We start from the raw sequence: 25,926 nt of genomic DNA on the forward strand, positions 1-25,926 counted from the left end.
TAAATACCAGTATCTTTCAGTAGTCTTTGGAGGGTCTAATTTGAGTTTGAGGTATTCTTTTGTTTTCTTGTTAACTTGAAATGGGACAGAATTGCAGTGGCCTGGTGTGTTGCTCTTCTGGGTTTTCCAGGTCTGTCAGGAGCCTTACCCATCTGCCACTTTCTCCCTCAGCACCTCCACCCCTGCAGTCATGTTCACTGTTTCCACCTTGGAGGTCTCTGGACTCTGCTTCTCATCTCTGTGCCCTTGTAGGTTAGGCCCATTGTGGCTCCACGTGGCAGTCCCCTGCGGTGTCACAGGAAGCTGTCAGGTGTGATGCCAACTACTGGTTACCAGTTATTAGAGGACTGGGGTGCCTGGCTGGCTCAGTTGGTTGAGCAGGCAACTCTTGATCTCAGGGTTGTGGGTCTGAGCCCCATGCTGGGTGCAGAGATTACTTTTTTAAAAAAAGCACTAAAAAGGTGCCTGCCTGGGTGGCTCAGTTGGTTAAGCCTGATCCTGGGGTGCTCGGATTTGAACTCTGAGTTGGGCTCCCTGCTCTGCAGGGAGTCTGCTTCTCTGTCTTCCTCCAACTTCTGCTCTCTCTCTCGTTCAAATCAGTAAGTAAAATCTTAAAAAAAAAAAAAAAAAAAGCACTAAAGGACTCATCATTTCTTTCAAAAGGTCTTTAGAAATGAGTGAGAGAGGCTCGAGGCTGTCCCAGTGTCTCCCGCATTTGCTAGTACATCTGCCTCGGAGGGCTGCACGGACAGGTGGCGTAAGCAGGCAGTCAGAGGTCCCCCACGCTTTCCCTCCCTGCCCACTCCTTTTGGTTGCACCGACACTGAGCTGTAGCCACAGGATGTGCCTCATGGCAGAAGAAAAGGCTGAGCACTCTGGGGTCTTGCTGCCCTCTTGGACAGTCACAGAAAGCACCCGAGAGACCTGCTTATGTGAAGAGGTAGAGGTTTATTGAAATATAAACATTCGAGAACATGTAGGATAGAAAATAACCACCACATATACAGACACTTGCTGCAAGAGGACATCTGAGGTATTTATCACTGCCTAGGCTACCCATGTGCTAGCACATTTTCCTGGCCAGAGTACACAGAGACAGGGACGGAAGGGGCGGGGCCGGAGCAGTCCTGCCCATGGCCTGCCCTGTGGCCTTCAGGGAAAGGTTCTCTTGCCAGGGGCCCTGCTCCTGGGACACCTGCTGGCATCCCCACTCTTGGGCTTTCAAGCTGCCTAGGGAAGGGAAGAGGATCCAATGACCAGAAAGCCACAGTACGCTGTCCCTGCATCCTCCGGCTGGGAAGAGTCCATCCTTCGTGACCAAACCCCTGAGAAAGACAAACTGGCCAAATGCTGCGACACTTTCAGGTGGGCCCAGTGCCAGCCAACTGGGCTCCTTCACGGCACCAGATCCCAGATGCCCTTCTCTGCCCACCAGAGTGGGTAAGGTGGGAAGGCTCCTGAGGCCAGAAGAGGGTAAGGCCCCAGCGGCGGGGCTGTGTGAGAGTGTGTGTGGGAGAGCGAGTGCGTGGAAGGCTGGGGAAGGGGCGAGAAGATGGCAGTCCAGCAGAGCTGCAGCTCACCAGGCTGAGGTAGCTGTTTTGTGCTCAAGCTTTTGATTTCCCTTTCCTTTCATAGACAGGGCAGAATGCTAGTCATGCGAAGGCTCCTGCAGGTGGTGTGGCTTGTCACCACCAGAGCCTGATGATGCTACAGTGGGTGTTCCAGGAGCTCTGCAGAGCCTACTCAACGAGAGGTGAGCCTTGCGTGGCAATCACTCATCTTTCCAACACCGGAGCAGCCTGCTCCAGCCCGGGGTCCCCGAGGAGGACGGAGTCCTCCCCTCCTCCAAGAGCATCCCCTTATCCCCTGGGGCGGCTCAGCCTCTCTGGCCTGCCCCTACCCTGAGATGGGAATGCTGAGTGAAGGGCAACCATTCTGTCCCCAGCCTGGGGAGCCAGGGAGGGGTGTGGGACAAGCCCTGCTCTAGCAGGAAATGGGTCAGGGGCCATCTCCCGAACTGTGTGGTCTCAGGACCCAACCTTCGAGAGCACGGGCCTCTTATTCCACCGCCTTCGCCACCACTGTGATCCCTGAGTCATCTCTCCTGCCTGCCTCCCCGCCCCCTCACTGGGGTCTTAGCGAAGGGCTGGAGGGGCTGGGGTACCAAATGTTTGCTCGGCTTTGGGGGTGATCTGCTTTCATTTCTTTGGTGCTACAATAACAACAATAAAAATTAAAAACAAAAAAGTCAGCAAAACACATATAAAAAAGATTTCAGAGATGCAAATACTTCCTGAAGAATCAAACATCAACAATTACAAATCTGAGGTATTTCAATGAACCTGACATCAGCAGGTCTGGGGATGCTGGGGCTGAGGTGGCCCCATGAGAAGGGAGGGCCCGAGGGACAAGTGGGCTGTTCTTGGGAGAGCTGGCCAACAAGGGTGAGTGAAGGCGTGAGGTCTGGGAGGGCCAGAAAAGGGTCAGTGTGAAACGGGTGCCAGGGCCTGCCTGGGCAGCCCCCTGTGGCTCTGCTTCTCCCTCAGCAGGTACCCGGTAAGCCCTGGACCTTGAGGACTGCCCTCGTGTGCCCCTTCCTGGGACCACTAAAAGGGGAGTATGGGGCCCTGAGGACTGCCTCAAGACTTGAATTTGAGGGACCCACACCCCTGGAACCAAACATGGTAGGGAAGGCAGGTTAGGAGGGCCCCATCCCATGCTCAGGAGTGAAGGGCCACAAAGGCATGGTCTTCGGCCCTCACAGCCCCACATGGGAGTTAAAGATCGGACGACTGAGCAGGGGAAGAGGCCAATGACCCTGGGGTCATGATAGAGGGCAAGGGAAGGGCAATAAATTAAAGGGGAAGGGCTGTGGAGGGCCTCCAGCCCTGTGCCGGCTTACAGATTGTCGATACACCGTGCCCGGGACGGGAGGTGGCCTGGGAACCCAGGAGGAAGGAAGCTGGATGCCGGCAGACCCCGCCCGGTTCTCCAGGACGATCCCTGATTGGACAACGCTGCCCTGTCCTGCCCCTGCAGCCTCTCCCTGTCCCCAGAGTACAGCAGGACCTGAACGAAGCCTGGACAGACGGACACGTCCAAACTCTAGTCTGGCCAAATGGTGTTTGACATGGGCTCCGTGAGATGAGGTAAATTCTGTGCATCAACCTCCTTCACTCTCGACAGGAGAGTGGGGCGTGGGGAGCTGGGTCCTGCCCCTCAGAGGGACCAGCTGGTGGAGGGCTCGGCGCTGGGGGTGCCCCGGGACGAGGTAGGACTTGGAGAGCAGTGAGAGCTGCTGCTGCCGCTGGCGCTGCCGCCCACGCTCTGGGGGGCGGGCCCCGCAATCAGGTGGACCACAGGCTTCTGGGCGAACAGCACACCTGCAGGGGCGGGGGGTGGGGGGAGTGTGTGTGAGCAGCTGAGGAGACATGGGGCCGGTGCGCTCTGGTCCCGCAGGTGTGTGCCCCTCCGCACCCTGCGCCTCCGACTTGCACGCCTTCCGCCTTCCCCCTTCAGGTGCTCCAGGACCGGCCAGGGGGCAGAGAGGTAAGCCATGCTTTTGAGGAGACGTCCCCAGTGCCCTGTGGGTGCAGTGGGACGGGGGATGGGGGGAACCAAGAGCAGGGCTCAGAAGCAGGGCCCGGCTGGTCAGGAAAGGCTCCGGAGGAGGAGAGCATGCCTGGGCTGGCAGAAAGCATGGCCAGAGGAAGGGCTGGCGTGCCAGGCAGAGCGAAGCCAGGCAGGGCTGCAGCGGGGAGGCCGCCTAGCAGCGGGGACCCATGAGCAGGAGGAGGAGTGCAGAAGGCGAGTGCCCGCTGGGGAGGCCGCAGACAGGAGGCCTGTATGCCTCTTGGGGGGAGGGTCTCACCCTGCACCTTGGTGATGGGGACGCCCCTGGGGGTTTTAAGAGGGGAAGGACATGATGAGATCTGTGTTTTGAAATGCTCTCTGTGGGGCTGGGAGGAATTGGGGCCTGCCAGGAAGCTACTCCAACAGCGGGAAGAGGCCCAAACCAGGGCAGTGGGGTGTGGGGCAGCAAAAGAGGGGGAGAGAGCAGAGTAGCAGGGTCCAAGCAGCTCTGGGGGCCTTCGGGGACAACTTCCTGGTTCCTGGCCAATGCAACTTGCACACCCACTGACAAAGGGCACAGGTAGGAACAGGGAACCAGGGGTTGAGGCAGGTGAGATCTGGGAAACCTTCAGCTCTCTTCTGACTGCTCCCCGTTCTGAGAGAAGGAGGCATTTATCCCCTCCTTTTTCCTGAGAGAGGATGATGGCATTATTAGCTCCAGACACAGATCCCCTTCTTCTCTGCTTTCTCCGTGGACCCACTCACAGCCTCCCAGATGCCTAGACCATCGAACACCACCAGATGGCAAAGGACACCTAGGTCTTGCCCGCTGGCTCGCCTGGTCTCCTCAAGGGGTCCCCCCATGTCAGGCAGAGGCCTTACCCATCTGACTGGCCTCACTGCGTCTCTGCAGGCTGCCCTCCAGGAACTCCGGCCCTTCCTGGGCTGCAGCGCCGATGCCTAGCACCGGTGGCCCAGCAGAGAGCCAGCCAGAGCATGAGGCTTGCAGTGCGGTGCCCCACGGGGGCCCTGCACCCAGCTCCCAGAACAGGAGCATTCAAAGGGACAGAGCACTTCCTGAGGAAATGCCCCAGGGCGATGGAAGGTGCAGCTTTAAGACCCTCCATGGGGCACGTCCCAGGCCCGCCATCTAACACAAGGCCAGCAGGCCTGGGCTCCCCCGGCCCATCCATCAAGCTGCTCGTAGCAGGAGTCGGCGGGCTCGTTCCCAAACTCACACCTAAACCAAAGACATGGGGCTGGGGAAAAGGCTGGTTTCTAGCAACTGGAAAGACCTGGTAGAGGTGCTAAACCCACCAACCAACAAACAAACCACTGCCCAGCTAGACTGAGAGGGACAACTGGGAAGGACTGGGTGGGATCCTACGCACAGGGGCTGCTTCGGCCACACTCAGATTCCAGATTCCTCCGCCTGCCTGTCAGCCCATGGTCGGTTGTGAAGAAAGGGAACAACAGGTGGTGTTCAGGGAGAGCGGGGTTGAGCCGGCTGGAGGAGAGCGGTGCCCCTGCCGGCAGTGGCGGAGGTGGCTCACGACATGATGTTTAGGGAAAGGGGATGGAGTCGATTACAGAGCTTCACACTCAAGGACAGTTGCAACTAACAAGCCAGCCATTGGTCCAAAAGGGTCAGACAGAGGGTTTCTATGGTTCTGTCAAAGCTGGGGTGGGGGGGAACCTGTCATCCCGTTAACAACCCGCAGCTTCTCCTAGGCTAGAAAAACCACTTAACCATTGAGACTACATATAAGAAAGCCAGCCCCAGGAAGGGATTCAGACGGGAAGGTGACAAGCAGGGCCAGCCAGGGCCACCATGCCGTGGCCCCCCTCGCAGCTCCGAGAGCCTTACCTGCGTAGGTGGTGCCATCGATGTCCACAGACATGTTGATGCTCCCGATGCTGCCTGTGGCCAGGTTCAGTGCTGCAGCTGAGGCCTCCGATCTGTCTTCTGCTGGGGACAAGGGAGATGGCAGGCCTAGTCAGGCCTCCCACGTCCAGAAAGCATCTTTACAACCTTCTCCCAAGGGTCAGATCTGGCAAGGGAACCCAGGCTTGCCAATGGCCTATCACTTGCTTTCTCCGTTCTCGGCTGGGCCACTTACTCCCCCACCTCCTCTGTTGTCCAAGGAAGAGGATCACAGGCAGTAAGGCACGGACCCAGCTCCCAGCTGTGCACCGACACTTTCAACATGATTCCCCGTCAACCCTAACTAAGCACCCACCACCCATCGGGCTGGGGAACCAGAGATGAGGAAGACCTAGTCACTACCTTGGAGAACCTGCCTTTCCTCCTCCTCCTCTCCTTAAGTGGGCTGGTCCTCAAGAAGAGGGTCTGCCTGCCCAGTGTGGGGCTGGCACCTGTAACCCATTTCAACCTGACCACCTGTGCAAAGCTGCAGGTGCTGGCACCCGGGGCCTCTGCCTGGCTCACCCCAGACTCTGCCCTTTCACCATGCAGCCAAGAATTCTTCCAGATGAGCTGTTTTTCGTGTCTGGCTGCTGCAGGACCAGAGGCACCGGTCCGGAGAGGGGAGGGAACAGAGTGGAGCTATTGCCGCCAGTGTCCTGCCCCTCAGCTGGGGACAGGGGTCAGGGAGTGCTGGCAGCAAATATGCACAGCTCCCTCCACACCTGACTTCTTCCCATCACGTGCTTGCTAGAGTTTGTTCTGTGATAGAGTCAAGGGCAAGAATAGCAAAGAAAATGTGCATGGGGGTGGGGGGAGAAAGGAGGAACAAGGGGCACGGAGTGTGTGATTCAGGAGAGAAGGCAGGGCACCTGAAAAATGAGGAGGGGAAGTGAAGAACGTCAACGATGCTGCCAAACTTGTATTTCCTCTTTCCCCCTGGTTCAGAGGGTCACAGGCAGCCTGGCCTGAGGCACTTGGCCTCCTTGTGGAGGCCTGGGACTGGAGGTGCTGCCTTCCGCCCACAGCCAAGATCTACATCCGGGGAGGCACTGCAGGGGAAGGCTAAGCCCTTTCATTTGGACAGATCAAAAGGCTGGTGAGGAAGAGAAGCGCAGCAGCTGTCCCTGAGGGCCTCTGGCCCCTCCTCCTTGAAGAACTCCTCTTTTTGGCCAGAGAACAGGGTGCTGCCTGAGGCAATTTCTGGTCAGCTTGGTGAGCTGAGGTCCCAGTGGCCACAGAAGCCCCATGTGGCTTTCTGGCCTTGAGATGGTTCTGGGACGTAAACGGGCCCCTAAGGAGAGCCCAGGTCGCACCCAGAACGGGGGAGGCCCTGCCCGGGGCCCGGCGCTCACCCCTGCCGTTGATCCTGATCTTCATGGGCAGCTGCCGTGCCATGGTGAACAGGCTGCGCTGGAAGGCCTGCTGCACCAGGCGCTGCTCCTCCTCTGACAGCCGGGGTGCCTTCTTCTCGGGGGGCTCCCCCGACTCCAGCCGCTCCCGCAGCTGCTCCAGCGTGGCCGTCCGGGTACCGGCCTGCTGGCCTGCCAAGCTCACGGGCACAGCCAGGCGATTTGGCACGGGCACTGTCGTCACCGGGACTCCATCACCTGGCAAAGGCACCAGATTCACAGATTCACAACCCCCTTCCCCACCTGACAGTGGGCTCTGCCACTCCCGCCCTGCCCACCCTCCTCCCGGCTGGGCCCTGCAGACCTTTCCTGAGAGTGGCTGCTGGGGGTATCCGAGGGCTGCTGGCGTTGGCACCACTGCTGGAGCCCAGCCCGAGGATGGGGAAGCGGATCTTGGGTGGGGAGAGAAGGGCAGGGGCCCCAGCGGTGGCAGCGGCGGCGGCAGCAGGCGAGTAGCCAAGGAGGGAGGAGCTGTAGCTGGGCCGCCGGCCCTCCCTCCGGTTGCCGTCGATGGCTGCCTGGAGCTCAGCCGGGGAGCTCAAGGCTTTCTTCTCACACTCATAGGCATAGAGATACTTCATGTACCTGGAGGGAAGGAAGGGAGGGAGGAGAATAACCCAGAACGGTACCAAAAGCCATGCAATTTAAGTTTATGACTCTCTGTGGGACAGGCCTCTGGGACCTTGGCAGGATCACTTGGCAGAAGAGAAGGTCCAGGGTAGCTGGATGTCCTGTCCCAGGCCCTTCCAGCTGCTACTCAGCACTGTACCAAACTCTGCTCCAACTGGAGGAAACCGTTCTTTAAAAGAAATAAAGAACATCTTCACTCACATTTTCTATTTGTTTTGGCACCGTTTTAGATGCTGTTTAGACATGTTTTTGCAATATCTTCCTGGCTCCTAGATGCCCCCACCATTCTGAGTCAGCCAGGTCAGGTAGGAGCAATGTTTCCTGTCCTTCTTTGCATCACATATCGTAAGAAGCACTTCTCTATCCAAGAACCTTGAGAGAAGGAGCCCTTCTTTTTATCATACTGCCTCACTGATGCTCATTCCTTAGTCTCCAGAGAGCAACACCCGGTGTGATCCAGTGAATGGATTCCCCTCGGCCCTCACTCTCTAATGCTACTCTTGGTTCCCCTGCTCCTATGACCCCATAATTAACTCAAATGATGACGAAAATAGGTCCAAATCGCAGGTCTTCTGTTGCTGGGCAAGTGGAGTGTTGGGTAAGAGGGGCTAGGCTTAGGGAGGAGGTGTCATGTCAGGAACAATGTCCTGGAAAGAGTGGTTACGGGGCCAGAAGCCCAGAGGGGAATCTCAGTTCTACCACTACTAGCTGGTATGGCCTTGATCAAACCTTTTAAACTCTGAGACTCCGTTTCTGTTTCCTGAAAAATGAGATAGCACCTACCTCACAGGGTTGATGGTGAGGTCTGAAAGAAACAGAATGGCAAAGTAGCCTAGGGAGGCACTTGGGAAATAGTGGCTCTCACGATCACTCAAGTCTAGAAAGGGATTCATCTCAGAAAGCTCCTGGCTACATTGAGAATTCCTCCCATCTTGCCCTCTGTACAGTGGAATTTCCTTCCTTCCTCTCCTCTAGGTTAAAACATCCCCTTTCTCCCAGATTGGCTTCCTTTCCCTAGGGCCCCGGCCACTCACTGGGTCCTCAGGGTAAAGGCGGCGCTGGTGATTGATGTGGGCAGGTTCAGGCCTTTGGTGATCTCCCGCCAGATCTTCTTGTTGATGATCTCTACCAGGCCCCCCTTCTCTGTCACCAGCTTATACAGCATATACAGGTCCAGGATCTGCTTGGCCATGATGGGGATTCGGTTGATGGGGGTCCCTGGGATTGTCCAAATAGAGAAAGAGTGTTGTGTCATCAAGCAGAGAAAGAAGACATATGCATGTGCGCAGCTTTTGCGGAGTTGGAAATATGTTCATGAATCTGCTTTAATCGGACTCAAATTCCCAAAGCTGGACGCTATCAGACTAGCTGCCAGTTCTCCTTGGGATGAGCAGAAAGACAGGTCCAACTCATAGGCTTTGTGAGCCTCTCTGGCTCTGTCTTCCCATCTGTAAATAAGAGGGCTGCACTAGATGGCTTCAAAGTTGGGTTGTTGTGGGGTTTTGTTTTGTTTTGTTGTTTTTTTGACTAGGAGGATGAGTCCAGATTCTTTCCTAACAATGTGGTAACTCACACTCCTCTGGGGCCTTCAGAAGATGCTGCTCTGCACGCCCCCCCCACCCCGCCCGCCCCCGGACATGCACAGCTCTGGTGCACTTTTTAACAGTGTGCAGAGTGTAATAGTGTTTTCATTTGCATACCGCCTGCTTCCTCCTCTTCTGCAGCAGGACAGAGAAATGTTTTCTCTCCCTTGTCTCCACCAAGTCAAAGGAGCTGCTGGACACCATGTCTCCAGGGGATGAAAAGCCACTGAACGACTCTCTCCCCACTAACCACTCCATTCCTCCCTGGCCTCTGAAAGAGGGAGGGTCAGAGTGGCTTCCGCTACTGGCCCCCGAAGGGAAGTGAGAGGAGCCGGGGACTTGATTAGGAAGCCTGGCACCAGGCAGGAAGGCCCACTAATGAGCACCAGGGGACGGCAGGGAGGGCGGGCCCGGGGCCCTTTCACAGGCTGCTGGGATGCTCGGCAGGAGGCGTGATGGATGACTGTCATTTGGCAGCCTCAGGATTAATGATCCAGAGGTCAGAGGGGAGAATTCCACAGGGAAGGGTCACCGGCCGGGGCAGGGTTTGAGACTTGTTGCCTTTTGATGACAAACTCCTTGTACTGCACACAGGCTGCTCTCCTCTGCCTTGGCCCCCTCCCACCGCCCTGGTCTTGCCGAGGCCTTGCTGACTAACTGGTGGCCGGTAAGCCAGCGTGATTTTCGAGAAGTGCTGTTTGTCTCAAGCTCCTCCTGTTTCTTTCCCGTCATGGAATGGTATTTTCTTCCCAGCCCTGAAATGCGGGCTTCAACAGCTCTTTCACAGGGTAATTCATGTGAGGGAACGGAGCAAAGGGTCCCAAGGAGAGCAAGCAGCAGGAAGACGGGGAGCTGTATGGCAGCACCAGACCTCTTTTCTAAGTGTGAGGAGGGGGCAGGAGGTCTTCAAGAACTCCGTCTTGGTCAGCTGGTCCTCGGAAGCTCAAACACAAAGGGGTCACAGTGTTAGACCCAAAGGTTCACAGGTAAACTAGCAGACGACTGTGGGTACACGGCCAAGACACACAGCTTGTGTTGGTTAACTTCTCTTCCCTGTGCTGCTCTGGACAATAAAACGAATTCCTGACATAAACACGAGAGCCTGGTGTGGCAGAGCTGGTCTCCTGGCAGGACAGGGCTAAGGTCTGCCTCCTACGGGAGGCCTGTCTGCCCGAGCACACTCACAGCCCAGACCAGTTCACATCCTCATGGCACCACCTGGAGACTCTGGAAGGACCACTCTCAAGGGCCCCTCCCATTTCCAGAAGCTTCTAGGACATCTTCAGGGTGACCTGTTCACTTCCAAGTCAGAATGTTCACCCTGAGCCCACCGTTATCCCCAAAGCCAGCCCCTCCTTTCCGCCCATGGCGGCCTCTTACCCACGCACTCCACCTGCGCACTGCGGCCAGCACGACACTCACTCCCCTGCATCACACCCACAGCCCCTGACGCCTACCCAGGTCCCACACACCCCTTGAACGACTGCCTTTGAAGTATTTCAAGCATCCTGACAACACGCTCTCTCACTCTTTAGCTCGGTCTCCTCACAATCTTCCCCAAATCAGGCTCATTTCTACTGTACTCTCTGCTTCGTGCTCTCCCTCATCAACTCTCATGTGACCTGCCTCTGCTCAAATCCTCTCCACACTGGCCTTCAGGAAGAATCTTCTAACTACCCCAGTTTGGAGGGATTTCTTCTCTCAAAATTCCTACTACAAGCCCTACAAGCTCAGCAGGTGATTAGTCTCTGTCTCACGTACGTTCGCCTGGCCATTCCAGGAGGACTGCAAGCTCTGTGAAGGCAGACGGAAACTGCTTCTCCTTCACCACTCCTTAAGTATTAGAGCGTTTAATAGATTAAACTGCCGTGCACACGGAAAAAAAGGTGTTTCTCAAAGTCAAAACAACCAGCTATGGGTTACCCAATGGGGACCCTTAGACACACGTCTGTCGTGCTGGCAGTGTGCCCACCAGACCTGTCCCCAGCATCACATGTCTGAGGCTGACAGCCCTGAGCAGAAGTCACCTTCTCCTCTCAGGTCCCAGCAGGCTCATTAGGGTCACGACCCTTAGTAAACAGCCTGGGGTATAGAGGCCCAGCATGCGTAAGCTCTTTGTGGCCACGTCCCACACAAAGTGGACCAGCAGCAGCAGAATGGATGGAGAGCCGGGGGTCCTTGAGAAGGTAAAGAATCTACGACTGCACTCAGTGGGGTGGAAGAGAAGAGGAAGCAGGGGTTAAAGAGCGGAATGCGGCCAGGTCTGTGCCAGACCCCGATGGGCGCGGCTGCGTGTGTAAGCACCAGGCGGGGGCTTGCCCAGCCGACCGCTTTCTCCAGAACAATCACCTTGGAGAACGAGCTACACTGCGGTTTTGGAGATCCATATGCAAATGGCCTTCTGAGTTGGTGATATTTTCATTAGAATCTCCAATGGTGGTAAACCTTCAAACATAAAGGGTGTATTTTACGTTTAGAAGTGGTCATTCATGGAAGGAAGTCAGGAGAACAGGAAGTGACCTGGCTGTTTATACTGATTTTATTTGAAGATGAGGTGTGAGAGGTTCTCAGGTGTGGCTCACACTGCCTCTGGAGGCAAGTCCCTAGAGAGGAATTATACATTTACTCTGAGTAATCACTGGACTGTCTAGTTATCTGAGGTGGCTTCTCTGAAAGATAATAATGTTATAGTTGTAGAAATTTCATGAAAAAAAGCCCCCCCTTTTTAAAAGATTTTATTTTTTATTTGACTGACAGAGATCACAAGTAGACAGAGAGGCAGGCAGAGAGGGAGGAAGCAGGCTCCCTGCTGAGCAGAGAGCCCGATGCGGGGCTCGATCCCAGGACCCTGAGATCATGACCTGAGCCGGAGGCAGAGGCTTACCCCACTGAGCCACCCAGGCGCCCCTAAAATGCCCCTTTTTATAGTCATAGAATGTGACTGCATGAGGCTGAGAACTGCTTTGGGAGGGGAAACAGGCAGGTAGGGGGGCTGAGAAGACAAGAAGGTTTCGGGAAGTGGCATTTGAAGTCAAGGCTGTAATTCTAACCAAAAGTGACTTCTTCCCAGCCCCTCTGGGGAGAAAGCACAGGTCTGGGGTACATGGCACCCGGTGGTGGCCCCCACAGCCCCGCTCTGTGGTCCAGCCAGGCACCCTGGTTCAGAGATCAGTGGATAAGGAGACTGGGCGTGTTCTTCCCAGAACCTGGCCCTCTGCAAAACTGCTAAAAATAGCTCCCAGGGCAGGAGCCCCCCCCCCCCCACCAGGGGCTGTCAGAAACAAAGCTGAGACTGTTCTGAGTGCTAACTTGAGATGATGGTATGGTTTTCTCACATTACCCAGAAAACCCAGATACAAAACCTGCCCTGGCTTCAATTCTGACAATCAAGAAAGAGGCGGGATCCTCAGGCCAGTCTGTATATAGTCTGCTCTGTGCCTAACGGACCTGGCACCCATCTCCTTTGTCCCAAGGAGACTCAGCTATGAAAGGGGTGGGGGGGGTGCAGAGAAGGACTTTTAAAAGCTGAGTTTACCTTCTGAACAAGAAAGGGAACCAATATATCATACAGGAGGTTAGGGATGAGGGATCGACACATTCAGGTCTCAGTTTCCCCATCTGTGAAATGAGGAATTTGGATCAGATGACTTTCAGTCCCATGAATCTATGAATAAAAACTTAAAACAAAAACTGAGAGTCGTGATTATTACTGAAGGGAGGGGGAGTTGGTTTTAGGAGCTTGCCTGAATTATGGAATAATGTCGCCAAGTGATCTTGAAATGGACGGTTTAGGAACTTCTCCTAGGAAGGCCGCTGTGTGGCCACAGTGGGCCTCCTTCCCCAACCCTGAGGGAAGAGGGGCGTCTCTGGCCTGCTCTCTGGGCTCGACTGCATCTTTCTCTAAGGAGGCTCTTCATCGTCTACCGCCATATCACCCTGAACGCGCCCGATCTTGTCTGATCTCGGAAGCTAAGCAGGGTCGGGCCTGGTTAGTACTTGGATGGGAGGAGGCTCTTCATCTGAGAGGTGACAGTTCTCTGTCCCCAATAAATGCAAAACCCACCTGCGAAGAACCAGGAAGGAGTCAAGCAGCCACTGCAGAGCACGCTCTGTGGGTCACTGGTGTTGGCGCTGCGGGAGGCCGAATCTCCGCCCCCCATCGCGCCTGGGGAGGGGGGCGGTGTGTGAGCACCTGATGGGGGCCGCCTGCATACTGTCAGTCACTGCTATCAAAGCGGGAGCTAGGATCGAGGGTAATTAATCATACTCCTTCTGACAGAAATCCAGGGCCTTATCTGTACCCCAAGAAATGCCGCTGGTCTCCAGTTCCCTCCTCAATAAAAGAGACTGACAGTTCCAACAAAGAGCGCCCTTATCAGATTTCAGCCAGGGAGCCTGAGGCAGCCCGAGGGACAGTGTAGAAAAGGCTTTTATGAGGGCCAGGGACCCTCAGAGCGAGGCTGTGGGGCTCCTGGGGCTTTAACCCTTGGGTGGTGGGAATGCTGCAGGGCACTGGCACTCGCAAGGCCAAAGCTGTCATCAGCAGTTTCCAGCCAGATGAAGCCAAACAAAAAAATATCCTGCTCTCTGGCACTTTGCTCTCCTTCCTGCACTCAGATTGTGGAGACAGAGCTAGGGTAGGGGTAAGGGCAGACGGAGGAGATGGCCTCCTTGGGCAATGGAGGCAAAGACAGGAGATGGCAGGAGTGTGGGAGGGAGGGTCACTTCCTCCCCACAGCAGAGAATAGGCCCATTCCATTGAGACCAGATGCAACTGGGGGCACAGACCCCAGACGGAGTCTCACAGCTGCCTTCCTGCCCACTGATCAGGGGTGAGGGCCTAGGACCCAGGACGTGGCCCTGCCAACGACCCTCACTGCCTTTCTTGGCTTTAAAAAAGATCATTAATCATTTCCACTGCCTGTCAAGAGAACTGGGCGGCTGAGTGGAGAGCCTGGAAGAGTTAAGACCCATGTGAAGCAGGGAATGTGCACAGACAGACAGGCTTCCTGTCCATTCCTCTGCATATTAATTCTTGCCCTGCTCTGGTCCTGCTGCCCAGGAACAGGCAGAGAAATGACTGGTGATTTTCCTCCTGTTTACACAGAAAATACCTCACACTAGGAAACCAGGCAGCCACGTCAGGCAGCGTGCAGTGCAGTGTAGTGTAGTCAACTGCTCCACAAGCAGAGCAGAGGCAAGAGGCACGGCACCCCAGTTTGCGCTGACAGGTGTCTTGAAGCCTCCTGCCTCTGATTTCCCACGGAGCAGGTCTGACAGATACCTGCTACAGCGTACGAAGCTAAAGGTCACAGCTTGCTGGAGTTTACTTCTACGGACACCCCTATAACCACTCCTCAGATCAAAATATGCCAGGTCTCTAGCGCTGCAGGAAATTCTCATGCCCCCTCCCAATCAAAATGCATCCCCCACCTCTTCCCTCCCAGGCGGCAGCCCTTATCCTGACCTGTATCACCGCAGGTGATTTTCTTCAACTTTGTGTACTTGTAACCATGGCGGATCTCCTCTCTTGTGTCTGGCTTCTTTTGTTCAACACTAGGTCTGTGAGAGCAGCGGTTCATTCCTCTTCTATTGCATGCACAATTCCCTACAGGACTGTGCCACCGTTTGTCCATCCACCGCTGAGGGACATGGGGGTTTTTTCCAGTTTGGGCTCTAACGAATAGTACTGCTCTGAAGACTCCTGAGACGTCTTTCAGTGAATGCAGCATTCATTTCTGTTGTATATAGACCCAGCAGTGGAGTTGCTGGGTATCAGGGTCGGCCTATGTTTAGCGGTAGTAAATCCTTCCAAGTACATTCCCAAAGTGCCCGTGTCCATTTATATTCCTAGCAGCCATGCGTGGGAGCACTGGCCGTACCACAACCTGAGAGGTTCCCTTTAAACTCCTCACTCTTCTTGATACTCTAGCTCAGACTAATTGCTTTAGGTGAAGGTCAGTGTTAAACCCTGTGCTCTCCTATGGCTGTAATCAAATGAAGATTAGGGCTATGTTGTCTCCTTGCTTAAAAACTCTGTTCAGGGGCGCCTGGGTGGCTTAGGTTAAAGCCTCTGCCTTCGGCTCAGGTCATGATTCCCGGGTCCTGGGATCGAGCCCTTCATTGGGCTATCAGCTCAGTGGGAGCCTGCCCCCCCAACTTGTGATCTCTATCTGTCAAATAAATAAAATCTTAAATCTTAAGATCTTAAATCTTAAAACAAACAAACAAACAAACAAAAACCAACTCTGTACGGAGAAGTTGGCCAAGGAATTAGGAGGAGGTGAACCATTGGGTCTTTTCTGCTTTGACTGCTGCTGATCAACAGACCTGGCGAGTATCTCCAGGAGCGGCAGCAAAAAGTTGATGGGGAAAGGCACAACAACCCAGCAGGCCTAGGGAGGCGTGGCTGTCCTCCACTGTCAATCCACAGCACTAGCTTCACCACAAGTTTAAGTGTAACCAAACCCTTGCTTTAGACTTTTTGTGCACCAACCCTGAGGTACTAAATATTAGTTCACTTGGAACAAAGAAGGAATAACTATCAACTCCGTTTCACCAAGTGCTAAAAGTATCAAAGTATCAATAAAAGATTGTGGCGGCGTTGGGGGGGGGGGGCACCTGGGTGGCTCAGTCAGTTAAACATCTGCCTTTGGCTCAGGTCATGATCTCAGGGTCCTGGGATTGAGTCCCACATTGGGCTCCCGGCACAGTGAGGGATCTGTTTCTCCCCTTCCTCTCCCTCTGCCCCTCTCCCCAACTCATGCTCTCTTTCTCTCTCAAATAAATAAAATCTTAAAAAAAAAAAAAGATTTGAAGCCAAAGGGGCTGAATTTAATGACAAAATTGGGCTCTTCAAATTAATCATGTCTTCCAAAAACCAGGATCCCTTCCTGTTATCATGGATAACTGAGCAGATATAGAGTACTAAATGACTATTACAAGTGGGAAAAAAAGAAAAAAGCAGTATATCAATAGTAGTTGGAACACCTGGGGAAAGAAAAAGACCTGGCCTCAGACAAAGGCTAATTGTGAGACAAAGATTTGCATTTTAGACCTTCATTTGGGGATAAAGTTAGAAAATGAAGCCCCAAAGCCTATTTCATCTGACAAAGCCAACATATTTTAGTCTATCAGGAAGAGTGTCCATGGCACAGACCATTTACTTCAAGATACAAAGAATATATGAGAAACTGCCTCCACCAAAAGGCAAAGCAATATATGTCATGGACGTTTCCTTGCCTGAGATGGATAGATAAGCACACAACAGAAGGAAAAACACTCAAATTGCACTTTGGGGCAGACCAAACCCTTTTCCCACAGTAAATTCTTTGTATATACACATCAAGAACAGATCCAACAATCCATTTGGGAAAACCAAGGTCAGTTTGCAGCCTTGAATAGAACTAGTGGGGGGAAGGAGGGCAGCTCTTTGGGTGAGGTCTTGACAAGTCTTGTCCTGTGTCACTAGGCAGTTCATTCACTGGTGTGTCCAGCTGGGGCAGGGAGAAGGTGCTCTGGGTGTGCGCACAACGTGTCAGAGCTTCCGCCGCCTGTGCCCCCGCCCCCACCACATCCTGCCTGACAGATGGCAGCCTCCGTGCCACTGTGAACAGTCACATCTGCCCTTCCCTGAGAGCTAGGCCTCACCCTGAGATGAAGACTCCTCTTCCATGAAGAGTTCTACATCTGTGTTAATCGGCCAGATGCTGGCAGACCCTACTGGACACCCCACTGTGGAGGCAGAGCAGCATTCTCCGCAGGGCTCAGAAGGCTGAAGGAGAGACAAGGCTGCCCACTGTCCAAATAGGAAGTAATGGAGCTGCTGGCACTAGGGACCAGTTGCTCAAGGGCAGGAGAGGGAAAGAGCACTGGCCCGGGAGTTAGGGGACAAATGCTAAATCGGCTCTGTGGCCTTAGCCTAGTCCCTTAACTTGGTGAACTCTGCTCTACCCCTTTAGATCTGGAGCGGTCGGGAGGAGATTGGAAATGGGTTGACAGGGAACTCTAAAGTACACGGGATATTAAAAATAACAGCGAAATCAATTTCTTTCTGTTTCACGGCCTAGGGAACAAGAAAACAAGCTTTTCTTCCTCACTGATGAAGAATGGAATTGTTTATAAGCCTCTGCTTATCAGACTTCCAAATTAGTCCCCCTCTGGCCTACCTAGATTGCCCCCTGGAGAATCTATCACGGAATGATATCTCAGAAACCACCCACAGTCAATTTAATTAGCCAGAGAATTTTATTTACAATAGTTTGGCTTTATTTTCGGCAAAGAAACGTGTGTGTATTTTCCATACACACATGTGTGCATGGGCACACGCGGCTAAAGAGAAGCCAGAAGGGGCATCGGAACTCTGAAATCTCACCAATCTTTCCAGAGCAACATGGGGTGGCGGGGGGAGCAAAAGCAACTAGTTGGGTTCAGTGTGGCTTAGACAAGGAAAGGGGAGAAGCACTTGGTTTTGGGGGTCCTTGGTATGGTTTATACATAACTGTTTGGATAGAATTGCTAGAGGGGCTTCTCTTCTTCTCTTTTTGGTCACTGAGGGTGGCTCATTATCTGTTGGGAGCTCAAAAGACAGAGTCATGGATGTAATACAGAACTTGGAAGAAAATTCCAGATTAATTCTAATTGAACCCTTTCATTTTACATATAAGGAAACTGTGGTCCCCAGAAGCAGCATTTGCTCCAAATCATGGAGATTTGGGGGGGGTTGTGAGCCCAGCTTTGTACCCAGTCCACAGCACTTCCCCCGGCTATCTACCTCCCCACGGGGCTGTGCCTGGGCCTCTTCTCAGGCTCCTCCTAGGGCAGCTTCCTCTGCTGGTTGGGGAGGGGTCATCAGGGTGGGAGTCACCCTGGTTTGGCCCAGAAACCAAGGTGCCTGGAGCCGAAAGGCCCATCTGTTGCAGTCAATTCACTCAAACACGTTAACAAGCGAAGGAGACCCCACACAAAGCAGCAGTTACGGCCTGGCCCTCTCCCACTGGACAGCTGTTTTATCACCTGCAGCTGCGGCCGCTGGGGCAGCCTGCTGACCACTGCCTCCCTCCGAGCCCTGTTGCCTTCCTCTTCGGTGCAGCCTGCAGGGTCAAAGCTGCCTGACCCCACTCCCGGCCCAGGCAGGAGTCACCAGGCCTCTGAAACTCAGGCTGTTTTCAGTGACTCCTGTGAAATCCACGTTTCTCCTTCCCGTTGGCTGTGGAGGAGTCGTCGCTGGCCTGCTACCGGCATCTCTGAGGCTTTTCCTCGGACCCAACTAATGACATCTGGCTCCTGAGTGCTGTAGACACTCCGATTCGGGGGTGAAGAATCAATCACCCATGTCCAGGGGCCCTCGAGCTCACCACTGTGTGAAGGGCAAAGACTGCAAGCTTCCCATGAGTACAACTTTGATCTGCTCACAGCCCTCTCGAGCGCCCCCTCTAGGCTAGACCATTAGATGTGGGTTTCCAGTGAGGAGATCCCCTCTGGTTTAAAGGAACACCCCCAACCCAGCCCTGCCTTGGTGCCTCCTTCTCCTCTCTCTACCGCACGTGTGCGCGCCCACACACACTGTTTGCCACAGCAAGCTTCCAGAAGGCCCAGCGTTGGCAACACTCCCCGTATTCTATGGGCACAGACTAGTGCTAACTTCTTGGCCAAGCACGGCTCTCCACGGTGGGGTGCCAGCTGACTCAGCCAGGCCACAGACAAGGGTTCTGCCAGCTGGGCCTGGGCCACGGGCAACCATGCTTCTGCCGCCGCCTGGGTGGGTCCCCCCTCCTGGTACCTCCTACTGAAGTGCAGCTCCACTCAGAGGCCTCCCCTGTGCTGCAGCCCGGGACAGGGTCCCAGCACCCACTCCTCTGGCACTCAGCCATGGGAGGGGTGCTGGTGATACTGCTTGGCACAGGCCCCCGCTGCCCTTAGGTCCTACTACCAGGGTGGTGGGAAGATCATTTCCAGAAAGAATTTCTCTCCAAAGTAAATTTTAGACCTTCATCCTCTTTCCCATCCTTCCATAGTAGTGATTCTTAATGGGGGGCGGGGGGATGGGTGTGACTTTGTCCTCCAGGGGATGTTTACTCTATCTAGAGATATTCTGGGTTATCACGACTGGGAGGTGCTCCTACAACAAAGGACTGTCCAGTCCCTAAAGTAAATATGCTGAGTCTGAGAAACCTTGTATCTGGGTAACTAACAAATAGCAAAACAGACTCCTCTGTTCCTACGGGTGATGCCAGCAAACGGTGAAATACCTAGCTTACGTGCTGAGGACAGAACAAGATCTGTCCCGCCTGAAAAGCCGTGAGTGGCGATCAAAGGGAGTTCCTTACTCCCGCTTTGGGGTCACTCAGAAATACACTCGATGGCAGTCTGGCAGTGCCCCGCCGCCGTGGAGTGGCCATTACATTACATATACATTACATATGGCCATATACATTACATAAAAGCACACACGCTGCTTTTTGGTGCTTCCAGTTATAGGGTGGCTATCTAAAGAGGGCCAGCTCAGGGCCTGCTGAGTAAGGAAAGCCTACAGGACTGCTCAGACCGCCAACACCTCTTGAACACCTCCCAGTCTGGCACTGTGCTAGCACTGTGGGCGCAAAGAACTAACCGAGTGGCTGTCCTCAAGGAGGGCCTAGTCTAGTGGGGACACAGAGTAGTAAACAAATCATTTCCGAGATTCACTCTTGGCTAGGCCCATCTAACTTCCATTTTCCTTTCAAAAAAATCCTTCTGGGAAGGGAGACGAACAATAAAGTAGAGAATGAAGCAGTGGAGCCACACTGCTGATTAAAATCTATATTGCTATGGCAGCCCCTCCGAGACGAGATCAGCTCCTGGGTTTGCACCAGCTGCGCCTGTGGAGCTTGTAAATAATTAAAAGGTAATTGGAAGGGAGACCAAAGTATTAAGTGGATTTTTCGCTCTCAGGGTAACCAGGGAGTTTCACTGCTGCCGGTCACATTATCTTTCAGGATTATATTCTTGTTTTTTACTGACACACGCAGCTCCAGATAGCAGTTGGGGGAGTAAACTAATTAGGCTGCTTAGACTGCTCTGAGAGGCCTGGCGATGGGAGGACACGGAGACGCAAAACTTTCAGTCGTCCTTGTAAGCAAACCAGCTGTCATGGGCATGCTACTAGGACAGCAGTGAGGCTTTAGAAGGTAAAGGAAGAGGAAGGAATGGGAGAGAAAGGAGTTCAGAGAGTAATACCTGCTGGGGGCTGCCTTTAGAGCTCAGCCTAAGAGGAAGAGGAGGATTTCAGTCCCAGATCCCAATAAAGGAGCAGACACAGAAGCCGAGGAAAGCAGGGTCCCAGGCAAGAGGCTGGTGGGAACAGCTCTCTCTTGTGTCCTAAGGGTGATGAGGGTGGAGCTCTGCAGGTTGCTGCGGACCTTCTCCTAGAGAGGCTGGGTTTCTGGCCATGCTTCCTGAGGGCTGACCTGGCTGGTGAACCCACCACTATGACAGGATATAAAGCCAGGAAGTTGAGTCACTGGGGCTAAAGACTCAGTCACGCCAGGGTCCAACGTGGAGATGGCTGGGGAGGGGGTTGGTGGAAGTGAGAGAGAGAGATGGACGGAGAAGTGGGAAGGTGCATTATAAAGCAGATGCCCACGTAACCTACAAACTGCAGGAGCACCCCAACCAAGCCAGTGGGTGCAAAAATCAAAGAGCCAATGGGTAAAAAAAAAAGAGTTAGCCTTCCCTTTTCATGGTTCATCTCAGACCCTCTCACCAAATCCTGAGGGACCTCTAGCCTTTTCTTGGCCTTTCTCAGTCTCTGTGAGACTAGGTACACCAACACGAAACCCCACATACTAGTTCAAAGTGATGTCTAAGGTTGCTAGAAGGCTAAGGAAAAAGTACCTTTGAATTTGAAATACCTCCTAGAGACGAGTTAATCAGAAGAGAGCATCACAGATAAGGCAGGACCAAATTTGGATGGATCATTCCATTCATTTTCTGCCAGGGCCCTCTCTGCCCATTTCGATCTCATTGTCTGCCAATTCCTCTGCTAAGCCCAGAATCGAAAATCAGGAAATGCTTCTTGTTCTCCTGGGCTAAGTAAGAGCTGGCATTCTGCACGGAGGATGGCTAACAGTGACTTGCACACAGTAGGCACTCAATTAATATTCACTGAGTTGAAAAACTGAGTAGACTGCACACTCACCCCTCTTCTGCATAAAGACGAAGAGGTCATCCAGGAACTCTTTCCTTTCCGGATCACCGTCCAGTTCATACAGCTGCAATCCCGGTCCCCCCAGAAAAAAAACACAGTGAAAAATTCCAACTAATGCAGGAAGTCTCACACCAGAGATACACAACCTGTCTGTATGACAACAGATGTGACTCACAGGCCACTCCTGTTCTTACTCCTTGGGGATCAGATGCAACAACCCACTGCAGAACTGCCCCTTTTGTTACCACAAAGGAAACATTACAGACCTTGGCAAAATCTCGAGAGATCTCTCTTCCCCGGCCTCCATCAGCATCATCACTCCAGGCCAAAGCACCATTCTGAAGGGGAACAAAGCACAGAGTTCAGAAGGGAACAGGACAGAGTGGCAGAGGGAGGGGCAATCATTCAGGGCAAAGACGAAGACCTTCAGCAACTGTGCTATCCCGGGCTTAGACCATAAAAGACTGCTCGGCTGACTGCCTCTGCCACTCCTATGGGACAGCTTCTTCTTTTGCTTTCAGTTACATTCCAAAATAAGAGGGAGTCAGGTGGAAGAATTACATCCATTTGTTGGAGGAGGGTGGGTGTTACTTATCCTTGATAATCCTGGAAGACAAGGACACAGAGGCCCAACTTTCGGAGAACCTACTCATCCCTAGCCGATCTTCCAGAAACCATCACTCTGAGCTGTACTTCTTTAGGTTCTATACAGTATATGTATTTGTATGACTTTTACGGTGTGCTTAGATACTAAACGGTATGTTATAATGACACCCAGCCCAGCTTCCATTAGGACACTCTAAATGGAGGGCAAAGTGTCCCGGGAGCAGGACACAGGTCCTGAAGTTCTGGTCTCTTGGCTAAGTCTCCCCACTAGAAGCTGTAAATCTAGAAAGAGGATGGTTCTCCGAGACTGACATTCTTCCCAAGGTACAGAGACTGTGCCACTGGGGTGAAATGCATTTCCATTAGAGAAATAATGAAAACCTAATGCTAATTTAATTGATTAGGTTAAACCAACACCACTCAGCCAAATAGGAGCAAATGGCAAATATGCCTTTGTTTATGTTCTTGGGACCTGCTTCCTGCCTTTTATTCAGTTGGGTAACTCTTACTCCTCGGATTAGGTAACATCTTCTGGGGGAAGCCTTCCCCTTACTCTTGGCGTGCTAAGCACTCTGGAAGCAATCTCTGTATATTTTGAGTTTATAATTTAACATATTTTGGAATTATCCTCACCATCATCCTCACCACATTGTAAGCTCAAGAACAAAAGGGTCTCATCCATGCTTGTACCCCCAGAATAGAGCACACTGCCTGGCACTTAATAGGCCCCAGTAAATGCTTGATGAACTATAACATTGCTAAAAGGCTGTAACTGGCTATTTGTATCAATTAAGCACCTCTTCTAAAAATACACACATCAGGGGCGCCCCGGTGGCTCAGTGGGTTAAAGCCTCTGTCTTCGACTCAGGTCATGGGCCCAGGGTCCTGGGATCGAGCCTCCCATCGGGCTCTCTGCTCAGTAGAGAGCTCTCTCCCTGACTCTCTGCCTACTTGTAATCTTTGTCTGTCAAATAAATAAAATAATTTAAAAAAATAAAAATAAATAAAAATACACACATCTACTGTACAGAAGAGTCAAAAAGGCTCTCTGCTAGTGGGGAACATGAATTGTCAGTAGAAGTCTGCTGTTCATTTCTACCATGCTGGTCAGCGGAGGACCCCGTGGACTGGACTGGACGCATGGAGCCCATCACTCTCTCACTTCTCCCCCCCAGGACCATGGGCGCATGCGCAAGCCCTGGGGTGGGCTAATAGTTGGGGAGGGGCCTTTGGGGATGGGGAGCAGAGGTTTCTTGGGAGAACATTCTTTGGACTGCACAGGGATCGTGTTGTAAAACCTCGTCAATAAAACAAAAGCCTCGTCTAATTCCCTTCTTCCTAGCTCCCCCTCTAATCAAAGCTTGCCTGAAAGCAGGAGGTTATTATTCAGTCATATTTTGGGACCATACTTTGCTTCCCCTACTCAAAGAGGGCTCTGAGATGCAGACCTACTTTCTGATAGCAATTTAGTACACAGGGAGGTAAGTATAACCAAGAAGAACTGACACTCTGTCAGCTGAAATGAAACAGGCTAGACCAAATTGTTTCCCTACTTATCTCGTAAAAGATGTGTGTGAGGAAGTGCTCAGTAAATGCTATCTAAGTGCACTCATCATCTCCCCAGGCAGACCCGCCAGAGATCTCCCTACAGCTCTTCGGCTCAGGGAGGCCAATAACCAAGCAGGAGAAACACTATTAAAAAAAAAAAAAAGAATAAAGAAAAAGGCTAAGATTCACCCCCACACTGTAATTACAGTGAACAGAAATCTGGTGTCATCTGGTGGCAACTAGGACAATGAATAATCAAGATGAATTATGCCTGTCAGGTCAGCAAAACCAGACAGAGTTACAGTCCCCCTTTCAAAGGATGCAGGAGGTTGCCCTAATGCCCACTGATTTTGTTTGAGCCAGTAATTCCTGCTGGAAAGTCAATTATCCCGGGAGCCCCTATCGGCTGAAAGACATTTAATGGGGGATCACTGCCGCTTCTGTTATGTCAGCTGTTTACTGCGGCAGCTCAATTCCCAGCTCTCTCTAGCTGGGGATCTGAAGCGGATTCTGTTCGCAGGAGGTTTCTTTTTCTATAGGTCACCAAGAGAGAGGAAAACAGTTTTTTGCTAATTACAAGTAACTTCCAGGCACTCAGAGCTTCCTCAGAAATGCTTTAACACTCAGCCGGGTGGGGAGGACGGAATCCACAACCCAGAACCCAGACAGGGCTTCCCACAGCAGGAGACGAGCGTCAAAACAAGCACACCAGTGCAACCACCATGTGACTACGTGTGAAAATAAACACCCAGGTGTGAGGGCTCAGCTCTGGAACAGAGAAGAACGCCCTGGGAGGTGGGGAGGGGGCCTGGGGACCTGCAGGACCCCTTGGCCTTCTCCAGCTCTGCTCAAATGGTATCAGAACCTGAGCGGCAGGAGGGTGGAACTTTGCACTAGCTATGGCCTGCTAAATAGGAAACACTTAAAAATCTGCTTAGTGACGGGATTTTAGCATAAAGCACCCCTGGCTCAGTGACCACAGAGGACAGGGAGATTTGCCAGAACAGGATGGAAAGAGGCCATCCAACTCTTTGGGCAATCCTACGGTTCGACCCATTCCACAGATAGGAATTTTAGTGATGATTTAAAGAAAACACAGGACAAGAGTTTCCCAGGAGTGGAGGTGTTCTCTTTTGTCCAAGGAAAGGATGGGCCATTACTTCATCTAAAATACTCAGCTGGGGCTGGTGGGGAAATGTCCACTCTCTGTGCATTATTCTCTTTGTCTTGGGGCAGTTAAACCCTGCTTCACAGGATTTTCTAGCTGAAGTGAGAGTAATTCCTGGACCTGCCCACCCTTTACAGTCCTGCTGGAATGCTGTTCCCCCCCACAGGAAGCCTCCCGCCTCTGCACACCGGGCAGAATCCACGCCTTTCTCCTCTGGGCTGTCACCTGGTGTGCTGGCGACTTGTGCCCCCGACTCTGTCCCCTGTCTGTGCCCATCGGGGTATCCCCAGCCCCTAGCACACAGAAAGTGCAGACACGTACACTGAAAGGCGTGACCTCCAATCCTACAACGCCTCAGTTCTCCCTCCTTTCACCGGGAGGACTACAGGCTTCCAAGGCTATCTTCTCGTTCTTCTTCGCTGGACCAACTACTGCAAAACACAGCCCCCCTTAGGCACCTAGAGTTTGTGCGCTGGTTTCTTAGCCTATCCCCAGGCTGTGGGTGTGACTGCTGGAAGCCCAGGGATGATTTATTTCTTGGATGCCAAGTGTGGCCAGTGCAGACCATGGTGGGGAGGCAACTGGGGAGCCATGAGTGTCCCAAGGGAGCCAGCTCAACACTGTCGAGGGGTCCACAAGAAAAGCATTTCGGTTTACGGCCCAGAGGAACAGGCTCTGTGACAGGGAGGCCAGCGGCAGACAGTGCTCATTGACTGCCATTTACAACCTTCCCAGCCTCTCCTACTTGAGAACTCTCTTAACTGCTTTGATCTCACCAGGAGTTCACAGGAAACTGACAGTTTGTTCCCAAATACCCACCTAAGACTAGCTTTGGCTACTATGTCCACATTCAGCTTCTTTTCCCCAGGGAAACCACAGTGTTGTGCCTTTAAATCCCTCAAAAATGGCCGCAAAAGAAGGCTGGGGGAAGGAGAGAGGGGAGCAGCAAGTTGATGTCTGTGTATCTCCTGTACAGCAAGGGCTGGGCCAGGGGCTTAGCAGGCCTTTTCTCACTGAACTATGTGATTTAGAGGTGGGAGAACAGAGGCTCAAAGAGCAAACTGCTTAACTGGCCAGGGGTTGCAGAGCTTCCAGGTGGCAGCACAGCGTATAATGAACCCAGGTCTGGCTCTCTCTGTTACACTGTTCTGCCTGGTGGGCAGAAAGAACAGAACAAGGTGTTCTCGCAGGGACATCAGGAAAGGAGAGAGGGAGGAGAAGAAGAAAATCCTCCTGGCTACAGAATACCTACAATGCCAAGTCATGGCCCTTGGGGCTCCTCTCAAAGGAAGATT

At 52.9% G+C, this 25,926-nt stretch overlaps 1 protein-coding gene across 2 annotated transcripts in view; it reads right to left on the bottom strand.

Moving 5' to 3' along the window:
- Positions 1-946: 946 nt before the first annotated feature.
- Positions 947-25,926, bottom strand: part of ARID3B (AT-rich interaction domain 3B) — a 54,523-nt gene continuing 29,543 nt past the window's right edge. Inside the window, exons 3-9 of one of the 2 annotated variants that reach the window (XM_046008242.1) lie at positions 21,576-21,647; positions 21,301-21,373; positions 8,574-8,757; positions 7,214-7,494; positions 6,853-7,107; positions 5,441-5,539; positions 947-3,383 (exon numbers count right to left, since the gene is read on the bottom strand). In XM_046008242.1, the coding sequence (XP_045864198.1) occupies positions 3,220-3,383; positions 5,441-5,539; positions 6,853-7,107; positions 7,214-7,494; positions 8,574-8,757; positions 21,301-21,373; positions 21,576-21,647 (1,128 nt within the window). In that variant the 3' untranslated portion in view covers positions 947-3,219. Of the gene's footprint in view, positions 3,384-5,440; positions 5,543-6,852; positions 7,108-7,213; positions 7,495-8,573; positions 8,758-21,300; positions 21,374-21,575; positions 21,648-25,926 lie in introns of both variants that reach the window. The other variant, XM_046008241.1, reaches the window with a different exon arrangement.

Source organism: Meles meles, chromosome 6 (genome assembly GCF_922984935.1).
Source record: "Meles meles chromosome 6, mMelMel3.1 paternal haplotype, whole genome shotgun sequence".
In the NCBI taxonomy this organism is placed as follows: domain Eukaryota; kingdom Metazoa; phylum Chordata; class Mammalia; order Carnivora; family Mustelidae; genus Meles; species Meles meles.